This window comes from Capsicum annuum, chromosome 12 (genome assembly GCF_002878395.1).
Source record: "Capsicum annuum cultivar UCD-10X-F1 chromosome 12, UCD10Xv1.1, whole genome shotgun sequence".
NCBI classification, from domain to species: Eukaryota; Viridiplantae; Streptophyta; class Magnoliopsida; order Solanales; family Solanaceae; genus Capsicum; species Capsicum annuum.
The window spans coordinates 4,177,745-4,192,209 of NC_061122.1; the positions used below are offsets into that span (position 1 = coordinate 4,177,745).

Genomic DNA, 14,465 nt, shown 5'->3' on the forward strand with positions numbered 1-14,465 from the left:
AAGAAAAGTAGTTGAAAATTTCACTCCCAAACTACATCAATTATTACACTAAAATTTTCTTCATGAGAAAGGTTATACATAGTTACTCTCTAATTATCAAACAATCCACAAGAATCTAACCATATGTATGATCTTCAATTTTCACTAGGAATCTATAGGTGGACCTAAATGGATAGTATTTATGCAAAGAAAGTGTTTTTTCTCTTTTGAGTTTATAAGAATATATATAGATTTTAGAAATTATCAACTTCTCCTTCTTGTATACTTTATGATTACCGTAGTGTCCGGGATAACTTGCACGTACCTTGACTAATTCCAGAGGTACCTGCTACCTCTCAGCACAAGTAAAAAGCAAGCTTCTCTTCTTATATAGTCTGAATATATCTTATGTTCTTGTCAATATTCAGTGGCATTGTAGGTTAAGAAGCAGAATATGACTAATAGCAAGATAGTATACTTGTGGTTGTTGATTTTGCTCTTGGCAAATGGATGGAGGTGTTGTTATTGTTGTTGGAATGAAGAAAGGACTGCTCTATTGCAACTCAAAGCAAACATAAATTACAGTACAAGCGGCGACGACTATTTGTCATCGTGGGGGGCTAATGAAACCTCGGATTGTTGTCGATGGGAGGGAATTGTCTGCAGCAACACCACCAGAAGAGTTGTAGAGTTGTCCATTATTGCTAAGGAAGAAAAACTTAGTAATGGTACATATACTGATGATATTTTGGGGAACTGGCTTTTCAATGCATCTTTATTTGTTCCCTTCAAAAATCTCAAAGCTCTGCTCCTACCTGGACATTACTTGGCCGGTTGGGTGAAGAATGAAGGTTCGTTTTCTCTATATACGCTCCCTCCGTTTTATTTTATATGGTGATGTTTGACTAGGTACAATGTTTTTCTTCAAGGAATAGAACAAAAAAATGAATGACATTTGGTGCATACCAAAGGTATCTTAAAGCTTGTGGTTGTAAACAAGTTATGATAATTCTATGGTTACAAGAACATGTCATCAAAAGTACAAAGAAAAATTTAAAGTTCAAAAAGTTTTCAAATATGAAGAGGTGTTGTAGTTTTTGAACGGACTAAAACAAAATAAATTGTCATATAAAATGAAACGGATGGAGAGTACTACATATCCGAAAAATGGTTCTACCAATCCAAATAGGAAGTATGGTCACACCAAGCTCAACTTCCAAGGTTTAACAATGTTAACTTAAAAGTAAATCTATTTTGACTCTTGAAAACTTGGCACTGTCACAAAATTTAGCATGCCCATTTTAAGTTTCTTGCTAATTTGGTAACAGGTTTCGAAAACTGAGACGACTGAGAAATCTGGAAGTACTTGATTTGTCAGGGAACAGATTCAATCACAGCATCTTTGAGCCTATTAGTCAACTTTCATCTCTCAAGTCATTGAACCTCTCACGTAAGGACATGAGATCAGGTTCCGGCATATGGTTCACACACAACAAAACTGGATCAGGTTCTAACATATGGTTTGCCTCTTTGAATTAGTAGTCTTCTTCAGAAGAATAAACATATTCTAACTAAATCCTAGATTGTCAGGGTTAGACAAGCTGGAAATCCTAGATTTGAGCGTTAACTCTCTAGATCTTGAAAACGTTTTCTCTACTCTACGTAAGTAAACATGCAATTTTCTTGAAAATCCGTTACTTTTTCTCAGTAGCTTCCTAACATAATTATTATGATTCCTGGACAGAGATAAATACATCTAGGATGGTATTGAAGAAGCTCGATATAAGGGCCAACCAGTTCCGGAGTTTTCTACCAAATGAAGGCACATATATTTCTGGAAGATTCTTCATTCAGTTGATTTTTATCATATCCCGGTCTTGCTGTATAGAAATATCTAATTGGTACTCCATCAAAAGCATATATATGTTAATGATTCTTAAATGTTTCTTTTGCATGTAAGAATTGGGAGCCTTAAGAAATATAGAGTACTTACTGTTGGAACGGAACATATTGGATGAGAACTTTCTCAGGAGCGGTGGTGTAATGTCGTCCCTTAAAGTGTTGTCGGTAGCTCAATGCGACCTCAATGGAACCCTACCTCTTCAAGGTAATTTCAGACATTTCATTTTCACATTTAATGCATGAAGTGATGATTATTTTGTTTGAAGAGTAAGGGAGATTATTATATTTCTTGAAATGTTTTGAGAAGAGCTTCTTTTGAAAATTCGAGCAAATGAAGAATTAACATTAGCAGTTTAAAATCTAAGCACTCGATTAGGAGAAGATGTATAGTCTACGATGAAATTCTGGCTTAGTCTACTTTCTCTTACTTTTCCTACTTAGCCTTTTCATCTCTTGAGTTACTGTGGGGGGTTCGTGTTTTTCCTATAGTATCTATGTAACAACAAAATAGAACATGTATAACAATTATCTACTTGATCAATTTATAGGCTTGTGTGATCTCAAATATCTTGAAGAACTATGTCTCAACGGCAACAGATTCAGTGGAAAACTCCCTCCATGTCTTGGAAACTTAACATTTCTACGGGTAATTGATCTCACTGACAATCAATTTACTGGAAACATTGCCTCATCCCCACTTTCAAGTCTCTTGTCCCTTGAATACCTCTTGATAGCAAACAACAACTTTGAAATACCAATTTCATTCGAGTCATTTGCTAACCATTCCAAACTTAAGTTTGTCTCTGCTTCCGAAAACTCGGTGATTGTACAAACTACTTCTAAAAGTTGGATCCCAAAATTTCAATTGGAAGCCTTGACTTTATCCAACTGCTCTCAAATACCAAGTTTCCTTCATTATCAGCATCATTTTGAGACTTCTTGGTCTATTGAAATGCAACATTGGTGGAGACTTTCCAAATTGGTTATTGTAAAACAATTCTAGACTTGGAGAGGTTTACTTGGATGGAAATGCATTCACTGGATCTCTTCGATTACCGTTCCTTCCTAATCTGAAAGCTTTGGATATCTCAAACAACAAGATTCAAGGAGAACTACCCTCTAACATTGGTTCCATCTTCCCGAAACTATCTATGTTATTAATGTCCAACAATATGCTTGAGGGTTAGTTTTGCTGACATGAAAAACCTTGAAGCCTTGGATTTGTCATACAATAAGTTAAAAGGAGAGCTTCCAATAGGATTGGCTCGTAAAGGATCCAAGTTATATTTTCTGAGATTGTCGAATAATTTGTTGGATGGGGAAATATTTCCAGCTTTAGCTGACATTAACAATTTGGAATATTTGTACTTGGATGGGAACAACTTCTCCGGCCCAATTCCGCAGAAGTTAGTAACTGCTCCTTTTTTAAGTATACTGGATTTAAGTGACAATAATTTGTCAGGAAACATACCAGCGTGGCTTGGTAATATCTCCTCCTTAAAATACCTTGGATTGTCCAGAAACCATCTAAAGGGTCATATTCCACCTGATTATTGCAGACTTGAAGGACCTGAGGTGTTAGACCTCTCTGAAAACAACCTTGTTGTCATGATTCCATCGTGTTTCAGTGCTTTCCGAGACCTAAAACATGTGCATTTGAGCAAAAACAAGTTACAAGGGGAATTCAACATGTTCTCAAACAGCTCATATTTACAGCTGTTAGATCTAAGAGACAACAATTTCAGTGGTTCGATTCCAAAATGGTTGGGCAGTACTTCTGACATAACCATCTTACTACTGAAAGGAAATCGTCTTCAAGGCACCATACCTCCACTGTTATGTCATGCAAGTTACTTAAGAATTCTGGATCTCTCTCATAATGATCTCTCGGGACCTATACCACATTGCTTGGGAAACATAATGCAACAAGCATCAATCACAGTAGGACTTCCATACCACATTTTTGGATATGGCGGATTCGAGAAGTTTGGAGGAGATGCCTTGATAAACATGGAATACTCAATGATCTCATTCAATCGACAGCTTGTGTTTCAAGATATCTATGCATGGGTTAGAGCAGAGTTTACGACCAAATATAATGTAGGAAAAGAGAGGTTGTTCAACTAGAAAAGTAAGAGTTGCGCAAAGAAGATGAAGGAAATATCTTTTTGAAGAGCATTCATTTATTAACTGGAAATCTCTGCCTTTTATAGGCTTACAAACTCTAAAAGATCCAAGACTCTACTTGACTAAAAACTAGGAACCATATCAGAAAAAGTAGCAACTGAATCCAAAAATATAGCAACCTAACAAAGACTCTTTCAACTCTAGTGAAAGACTTATTCAACTAACAGTAAAACGTATCCTATGCAGTAACTTAACAAAACAGGCTTTGAATCAATTCTCAACACTCCCCCTTGATTCAAAATCACATATGCCGAGGCGTAACATAAAGTAATTGTGCTTTGCTGGAGGAAGTGCTTTAGTAAGAATATCTGCCACTTGTTCTTCGGTGCTACAACTCTTCAACTCAATCAGCCCTTCTGCAACAAGTTCACGGATGAAATGGTGCCGAATATCTATGTGCTTCGATCTTCCGTGACAAACAGGATTTTTAGCCATTGCAATTGCTGATAGATTATCACAGAAAATTTTTGTTGCCCCCTTTTGTTCTTGGTGAAGATCAGCAAGTATTTTCCTGAGCCACAATGCTTGGCATGTTGAAGATGCTGCTGCGACATATTCAGCCTCGGAAGTAGACAACGCTGCTGTTGGTTGTTTCTTTGAGCTCCAAGTAATAGCTGCAGAACCAAGAGTGAAAAGGTTCCCGGAAACACTCTTTCTATCATCCAAACATCTCCCATAATCACTATCTGAATAACCATAGAGATTAAAATTGGAACTTCGAAAGTACCATAGTCCAAATCCTGTAGTTCCAGCAACATAGCGCAAGACTCTTTTAGCTGCTCCAAGATGATGCTTTGAAGGCCTATGCATAAACCTTGAAATCATTCCAACAGAAAATGATATATCAGGACGAGTGTGCGTCAAATAAATTAAGCCTCCAACTAAGCTTCTAAAATAACTTCCATCAGCTTTTTCAATATCATCATCAAGTTGCAGCTTCTCATTTACATTCATAGGAGTAGCCACTGTTTTGCAATTAAGCAAATTAAATCTTTTGAGAAGATCAATGGCATACTTCCTTTGTGAAATGAAAATTCCATCTTCTTCCTGCTTCACTTCAAGTCCAAGAAAATAGTGCAACACTCCCAAATCAGTCATTTCAAATTTTTCCATCATAGAAGATTTGAAATCACATACAAGAGAGTGAGATGAGCCCATATAGATCATATCATCAATATACAAACACACCATCAAAAGATCATTTTTTCCATATTTTTTCACATATAAAGTTGGTTCATTCTTACTTCTTTCAAATCCATTTTCTCTGAAATGTGAGTCGATTTTGCTATACCAAGCGCGAGGAGCTTGTTTTAGCCCATAGAGTGCTTTCTTCAACTTGTATACTTTGTTCTCCTTTCCTTTCTCCACATAGCCATCTGGTTGTGTCACATACACTTCTTCTTCCAAATCGCCATTAAGGAATGCAGACTTAACATCAAATTGATAAACCTTCCATTTTAATTGTACAGCCAAAGCTAAAACGATTCTTATTGTTTCAAAGCGAGCAACTGGAGAGAAAGTCTCGTCAAAGTCAATACCTTGTTGCTGCGAATATCCTTTTGCGACCAATCTGGCTTTGTGTTTCTGCACGCTCCCGTCAACATGGTATTTTGTCTTGAACACCCATTTTAATCCGATAACATTTTTTCCATCTGGAAGGTCCACCAAGTCCCATGTCCCATTCTTTCTTATTGCCATAAGCTCTTCTTCCATTGCACACCTCCATTCCATTTTTGTTGAAGCTTCCTTAAAACTAGCTGGATCTGCACCAAATAAAGCAAAGGTACATGTTTCATAAATATCTGACAGCGACCTAAACTTCTGTGGAGGAGTTTCATCAGAATCTTCTGAGTCAGGCACCATCAATGTTGGGCTGCTACCACTTGGACTGATGTTGCTGGAATTTCCTGAAGAGTGGCTTGGTGTATCAGCAAGAGGTTGACTTACTACTTCACCAGGAATGGCTTCATTTCCCACTGCAACTTGTGAGCTTTGATTGTTGCTTTCCCATTTCCAGCAGGCGTTCTCATCAAATACAACATCTCTTCTAATAATCACTTTACCATTTGTGGGATTATACAATCTAAAAGCTTTGGATTCAGAGCAATATCCAAAGAAAATGCATTTTTCAGATTTTTCATCAAGCTTTTTATGATGTTGAGAATTTATCAAAGCATATGCAATACAACCGAAAATTCTCAAATGACTTACCCATGGCTTTCTACCTTTACAGATTTCAAAAGGTGTTCGACCCATAACTGCTTTTGTCGGAGAAATGTTTAGCAGATAAACTGCAGTATGAACAGCTTCAGCCCAAAACTAATTTGGAAGATCCTTACTCTTCAACATGCTCCTAGCCATCTCCATTACAGTTCGATTCTTCCGCTCAGCAATCCCATTTTGCTCCGGAGTATAAGGTGCAGTTAATTCCCTGTGAATGCCATTTTCTTCACAAAACACCTTAAATTCTTGGGATAAGAATTCACCTCCTCTGTCAGTACGAAGAACCCTAACTTTGTTACCGACTTGGTTTTCCACCAGCGCCTTGAATTTTTTGAAGCTTGCAAAAGTTTTTGATTTGAGTTTCAAAAAATATACCCAACTCATCCGACTGTAATCATCAGTTAATAACAGAAAATATCAAGAACCAGCAAGTGATTCTGTGTTCATAGGACCACATAAATCTGCGTGAACAATTTCAAGACAACTAGTAGCTCTGAAAGATCTTCCAACAGGAAAAGATTTTCTATGTTCCTTGCCATATATACAACCTTCACATACATTTTCAACAGGTCCTATATTTGGCAAACCATGAACCATCTTATTTTGACTAAGCAATCTCAATCCACTCATATTCAAGTGTCCATAACGCAAATGCCACAACTTAGACTCTTCAAGATTTTTCTCACTAACAACAAGGGCTTGTTCGACTTTTGAAACTTCAAGTGGAAACATTTTATTCTCTGTCATACGAATACTTGCTAAGATTTGACCTGAATTTTTATTCTTAATAACACATGAGCTATCATCAAACAAGACAGAGAATCCACTATTCAACAATTGCCCAACACTTAGCAAGTTATGTGCCAAACTAGGAGCAAATAAAACATTTTGAATAAGTTTCACTTTACCTTGACTAGTTTGGACAGCAACAATACCTTCACCTTCGACTTGAATTTCCTTATTATCTCCAAGCCAAATTCGCCTCTTTTTGGTCTCATCTAACTCTTTAAACCCTTTTCTGTCACCAGTCATGTGATGGTTGCAGCCACTATCAACAAACCAAACATCAGTCTTAAGATCTATGGTGGTAGAGCGAGCCATGAAAAGCATGCTTTCTTCTTCCTCTTCCTCAACATAACCAGCTTGATCATTTTTGTACCAGCAGTTAGCTTCTATATGGCCAAACCTGTGACAATTGTAACATTGCACTCCATTTCTACGGCTATTTGTCCACTTGGATTGGCTTCTACCTCTACCACGCCCTCTGCCTCTAAAAGATCCTCTGCCACGTCCTTGTACTCCTTGTTCTAGTGACTTCTCATTCTGAATTTGAGGCTGTTCCTTCACTTGAAAAGCTTGTTCTTCAGTCCTCTCTGTTGACTTATTGATCCGTGATTCATGAGATTGCAAAGAACCCATTAATTGATCAAATGAAAACACAGATAAGTCTTTTGATTCCTCTATGGCTGCAACCACATGATCAAATTTTGAAGGTAAACTTCTTAAAACTTTTGAAACTACAATTTCATCGCCTACCTCTTCACCATATGATTTCATTTGACTTACAATTCCGCTAACTCTTGATAAAAAATCTTGCACAGATTCACTGTTTTTCATGAACAATGTTTCAAAATCACGACGAAGAGATTGTAGTTTCACAGTGATTACCTTTGAGGAACCTTGAAACTCGGTTTTCAAAGTCAGCCAAGCATCTCTTGAGGTAGCAGCTGCTGCAATTCTTGAGAAAATTGTCTCATGAACGGCTTGCTGAATAAAGAACAAAGCTTTGGCGTCCAACTTTCTGATTTCTTTTAATCTCCTTTCTTCCTCTGCATCCGGCTCTTGTACATCAACGAACCCATCTTCGACTATGTCCCACAATTCTTGAGACCTAAACAAAGTCTTCATCTTGATACTCCAAAACTCATACTTTTCACCATTGAAGACAGGTATGAGCGGCTGTGAAGAAGAGGACATACCATTTGCTGCCATAACTCCTTTTCTTTTTCTTGTATTTCACTCCCTCACTATTTCTTAATCTCTTTATCGCCCAGTCAGAGACCGAACGCAAGCTCTGATACCAAAATGTAGGAAAAGAGAGGTTGTTCAACTAGAAAAGTAAGAGTTGCGCAAAGAAGATGAAGGAAATATCTTTTTGAAGAGCATTCATTTATTAACTGGAAATCTCTGCCTTTTATAGGCTTACAAACTCTAAAAGATCCAAGACTCTACTTGACTAAAAACTAGGAACCATATCAGAAAAAGTAGCAACTGAATCCAAAAATATAGCAACCTAACAAAGACTCTTTCAGCTCTAGTGAAAGACTTATTCAACTAACAGTAAAACGTATCCTATGCAGTAACTTAACAAAACAGGCTTTGAATCAATTCTCAACATATAATACCTATTCCTATGAAGGCGACATTATTAGTTATATGTCCGGAGTTGATTTATCTTGCAACCAGTTAAGTGGTGAAATACCGAAGGAACTCAGTAATCTTACCGAGATTCATGCATTAAACTTGTCACATAACCACTTTACTGGAGTAATACCATCAGAATTCTCAAATCTCCAGAATATTGAGAGTTTGGACCTGTCATACAACAACTTGACGGGGAGTATTCCCACTCAACTTCTAAAGTTGACCACTCTAGATGTTTTTACCGTGGCACATACTATTCTAACAGGTAGAACTCCACAGCGTTCTGTGCAGTTTGCAACTTTTAACGAAAGCAGTTATGAGGGAAATCCTTTTCTTTGTCGTCTTCCATTGAACATCAGTTGCATGTAGTCTAAAGAGATTCCAATATACCCCCCAGCACCAAATTTCTGCGAAGATGATGCTTCTTTTTTAGATATGGAGTCGTTCTATATTTCCTTCCTTGTGGCATATGCAAATGTGTTGGTTGCAGTGGTTGTAGTCCTCCGGGTAAACCCCTACTGGAGAAATGTTTGGTTCTATTTTGTCGAGTCTTTCATGTATTCATGTTACGATTTTTTTGCCTCCAAAAGGTGACATTAACTATGTAACATTTCATTATGCAAATGTATGTGTGAGTTGTTCTTGGTGCCTCTCAAGTTCATTAATACTAGTGAATGTTGTATTGATTTGCTTGGTCTTCTTTCAGCACTTGCCAGATTAATATTTTCACGATCCGAGCCGGGGCCCTAGCCGTGACGGGCATCCTGAACCGTGAAGGCCCGAGCGCCCTTCTCTATCTGGCAATCATACACACTTTCACATAATATGAAGGAAAATGCGGAAATATAAAACAATACGGAATCATGGTCAATATCATAATTCAATTGAACAATATGGAATGAAAATCATAAACCTCTAACAACATCAACATCCGTCTGCGAATTCTCTAATAACAACTGAAGGACATCTGTCTGACATCTGGGACAAGGCCCCCAGTCGGACCATGAATCAAAATGAAATAATAATAATAAGTTCTAATACAGGCCTTCCGAAGTAAGGGAGGCTCACCAGCTGCAAACTTCTGACAAGTCAATCTACTGTTTAACGGGATCCGGGCACTGTGTCTCAGATCCTGAAATATAAGGGGTCAATACAGATGTACTGGTATGCAAAGCAATCCAAAATAATGTATTTATATACAACATAAGTGAGAGCAATTCATAAAATATTTTACATATAATGTATGAAAACACATGGGCATGTTTTAAAAGACTTTGAACTCCCCTTTGAAAATCATAACTTATTCTTCATCTTACTTCTGAGCTAGATGGTACACCCTACATTTCTATAATCCCACGAGGTATATGTAATCCGCCCTTGAATCGTGTAAGACCCCGCATCGTCCATGCGTTAGCTTGGTGTAGTATGCTCTTAGGTTAAATGACTAGAATAGTGTCTAAGAGACTTAACCTCATTTATTTTGACTTCCAAAGTGAGTAAAGTTTAAACCATATATAATTTCCCTAATTTTGAATTTTTATCATGTGGGAAATTAAATGAAATTTTTCATCGATATAAGATTCGCCCAAATCCAATACCCGAGCAAGAAGTTATGGCTAGTTTAAGTCCTAGTCGTAAAATACTGTTATCTTGGTGCTTGGTGCGTTGCAGAGGGGGCCTATTTAGCAATTGTCAAATTTCAGTATCATAGCGCGATGGTGGCGCGTCGCAGTGAAGTTCCAGGTCCCAACCAGTGGGACAACGCGATGGCTCCACGTCGCGGTGACCTTAAGAATCTCATTCGTCAATTTCCAATGAGCCACCGTGATTGTGGCGCGTCGCGGTGGCCTATGAAATCGGGCTCCCAGTTATATTTTAATACCGGTCTCATTAAGGGTATTTGAGGTATTTTTCAGCCCCTTAACATCTTGAACATGGGATTTAATCCCTATTACACCAAAATACACCTACTCTCACCAAAATCTATCAAAGAACTCTCCCTAGGATTTCAAACAAGAATCCCAAATAACTCAAGATTCAACCGTGGGTTTTCGAAACAAATTGGAGATTTGGAATCCCCAAGCCGTAGACATCAAGAAGTATCCTTTAATTTTCTAAATAGAGGCATGCGGGGTTTTCCTAAAATCTCATGGGTATAGAAATATTGATTTTAAGAAAGGGTTTTTCAGATTTATGAATATATTCATGTTATAGAAGCATTGATGATATTGTTTTGGTCTTTAGGCCTTCCCCCAAATTGATTTGAAATTATATATATATGTAAGCATGTATTTAAAGGATGAATATTCAATTGAGAGAATGAATTATAATGAACCCCTCTCTTGTTATGATTTCCCCATATTTCATACGATATGAATTGTTCTAAATTGCATCTTGAAAGTATGATATGAAATGTCTTGATTTATGCTATGACTTGAATATGATTTCGAAATAAAAAAAGAGGATTATGCATGTTGATAAATGTTGAATATGCATATAACAAAGAGTAGCATGGTTTGTCAAAAGATTACATGACCACCACTTGTTTATTGAAAGGATAGAAATTTTGCATAGTTTTGACTTATGTTTTCGGAACATGAATTCTCTTTGTTAAATTGAATGTTTGGGTGGTCTGAACTATGTTTTAATGAAAGATCATGCTTAATGCATTATGTCTCAAAAAACACGACTTGCAAGTCTTGGTATGACGATACCAAATCTGACAATGCTACAACAGACTAGACTAATATAGAAATCAGACTTTCATGATTTAGACTTCAGAATGACTCATATTCAGGGTGGTTCCCCGAAGAAAGCATGGGTTCAGAAAACTCATTTCCCAAAACTGTGATTTGTCGATCCGGGTATATATTATACGCTGGCCTAGTGCCCTGTGGCGTATTAGACTCAGACACTCCAACTCTTGCGGCACACTAGGGTTGGGAGCTTCCCTGCCGAGTCAATGGCCGATTCCATAATGCTCGTGGAATATCAGACTTGTAGGGGAGTTCCACCTAACTCAGAAGTAATACGAAGATCAGACATTGCATTGACAGAAAGGTTTCAGGATTATCAAAGTGATGCCCATGTGTTTTGAAATCCGTTTTATGCATGATGTTTTTAACAAATTGCTCTCCATTATTTTATTAATATAAAAGCTTTATTTTGGATTACTTTGCATACCAGTACACTGTATTGACCCCTTCCCTCAATCTCTCAGGTTCTGAGGCTCAGTCTAGGGGTCAAGATAAGCAGTAGATCTTATTAGTCAGAGTTGCAGTGTTCAGTTGGTGAGCCTTCTATATTTTAGAAGTTCTGTTTACTTTCAGACAATTGTTATAGATTATGGTTTTGGTCTACTGGGGGCCTTGTCCCAGTTTTCAAATTGTGTCAATGATCATGTAGTCGAGATTCGCAGACATTTTTCAGATGTTGTTAGATGGTTTTGGATTGTCATTTTCTATTATCAGGTTTATATCAGTTTTAATGACCATGATTCCGTTTTGTTGAGATTTCTGCATTTCCTTAATTATGTATGAATAGTGTATATGACTTCAAGTTAGAAGGGTGTTCGGACCTTCATGGTTCGAGATGCCCGTCATGGCCAGGGCCTCAGTTCGGGTCGTGACAACTCGGGGGCCAGATATATAGCACCATTTTATTTAACATTAAAATACATAAATTATAAATAAATAAAAAGAAGAAAGTGGCTAATTAAGGAATCAAATTTTGTTGACTAGTAATTGCATGTAACTTCCATACAAGTGACACTAGAGGGATATATTTCCTAATGAGAAAGGGACTCAAGTCAAGTAAACGATGGTGACAGCCTAGGTCGTTGTTTTTTTTTTTTTTGAAAAGAAAAATCCAGCTCAAATTGCAAGCAATGTTTTGATGGAAATTATATAAAAATAAATGAATGAATTAATATAATCAAACTTCGTTATAATAGTATTTCTGTAACACCCCGTATTTCAAACTAGAATAAAAATCATGACTCTGATGCGTTGATAATCCCAGAGCCTTAAATCCTATGCCAATTTGGCATGTTAATCAATTATGTAGTATGTGAATCCATTTGAGCATGAATTTACACAATAGAGGTCCTTCAACTCAAGGACGAGTTGAAACTATTTCGATCGATTAAGTTTTAGTGGATGTTGTAATTTATGTCAGCTTCCATCGACCATAACTCTCTGTATATATTGAATTAGAGAGCCTACTATGTGTCAAATGATAGGTCTTTGAATTAACTTTCCAACGATACTAATTTTGCTAAAATCCGACACCCGAGCAAGAAGTTATGGCCTTTCAAATTAGTATGCATCGCCTAACCAATCACACATGGCCACTGGAAAGCATATGCGGTGCCTATGTAAATATAGGCGATATCATATGCGGCGCCTATGTAAATATAGGCGATATCATATGCGGTGCCTATGTAAATATAGGCGATATCATATGCGGCGCATGTCTTATGGTTTCAAGTGACTTAAACACTTCGTTTTTGGGGCAAAATGGTCCTTTTCCCACCCTTATTCAGCCATAAACACGAAATTCAGTCCCCAATTCTCCAAAATACATTTACATTCATCTAAAAATTCTTAAGAACACTCCCAAGGGTTTCAAACTAAAAATCCAAATAAATCAAGATTTAACCGTGGATTTTCAAAATTGATTAGAGATTCGCAATCTCCAATCCACAGGCTTCAAGAAGCACCCATTATTTTCCAAAATAGAGGTACACGGGGTCTTCCTAAATTCTCACGGGCATAGAAAATCATGTTTTAGAATGGGGTTTTTGAATCTATGTATATATTCATGTATTAAATGTTTTAACATCATTGTCTTTTGACCTTTCCAAAGTGATTTGAGAATATGAATGTATGAAACCATGTATTTAAGAATGAATTCTTATTGAGAGCATGATTTTCGGTGAATTCCCTCTTATTATGAATTTTTCAGATTTCTCATAGCATATGAATTGTTTTGCAATGCATCCTTGAAAAGCACTATATGAAATGATTGAACTCTTTTTATGATTTAAAGGTGGTTATAAATCACTAAAGAGAGGATCTAGCATGAATGTTTAATGTTCATAATGCATGTAATGAAAGAGTGCATGGATTTGCTAAAGGCACTAGACCACCATATGTTGATGAAGTTTTTGCATGATTTTGACTTAAGTTTCGAAACACGAAATCTTCTATATCAATTGCATGTTTTTGGTGGTCTAAATTATGCTTTAAATGAAAGATTTAGCTTAATGTATTATGGTTCAGAAATCATGTCTTACAAGCCTTGGTATGACGATACAAATTCAGACCAATGCCATATCAGACTCAGAAAAATAGACATTTCTGACTATCATGATTTTAGATATTTAGAATGTTGCGTGTACAGAAAAGGTTAAAAATGGGCTTACAGAGATGTTAGGTGGTTCCCTGAAGAGGGCTTGAGTTCAAGAAACTCATTGCCTAAAACCGTGGTTTGCCGACCCGGCTATATTATTATATGCTGACTTAAGTGTTGTGTGGCGTATCAGATTCAGGAACTTCAACCCTTGCGGCATACTCGGGTTGGAGGCTTCCCCGCCGAGTCAATGGCGGATTCCATATCTCCCGTGGAATATCAGACTTGTAGCGGATACCACCTAACTCAGAAGTAATACACAGATTAGAGTTTGAGATTTACAGACAGATTACATGTTTTCAGAAGGTGCCCATGTGTTTTTCAGAAACTGTTTTATA

The 14,465-nt window shown here is 37.1% G+C and overlaps 1 protein-coding gene and 1 pseudogene across 1 annotated transcript; both read left to right on the top strand.

The window, feature by feature from the left end:
* LOC107871699 lies at positions 1 to 4,012 on the top strand (annotated as a pseudogene).
* Positions 4,013 to 8,727: 4,715 nt separating this feature from the next.
* LOC107871697 (receptor-like protein 56) lies at positions 8,728 to 9,084 on the top strand. Its single transcript, XM_016718601.2, has one exon. It carries the CDS (start codon positions 8,728 to 8,730, stop codon positions 9,082 to 9,084), a length of 357 nt encoding a protein of 118 aa, XP_016574087.2.
* The last annotated feature ends 5,381 nt before the right edge of the window (positions 9,085 to 14,465 follow it).

What these genes read in the sequence shown, in the direction of transcription:
- LOC107871697 (XM_016718601.2), top strand. Translation starts at nt 8,728, where the DNA reads ATGTCCGGAGTTGATTTATCTTGCAACCAGTTAAGTGGTGAAATACCG.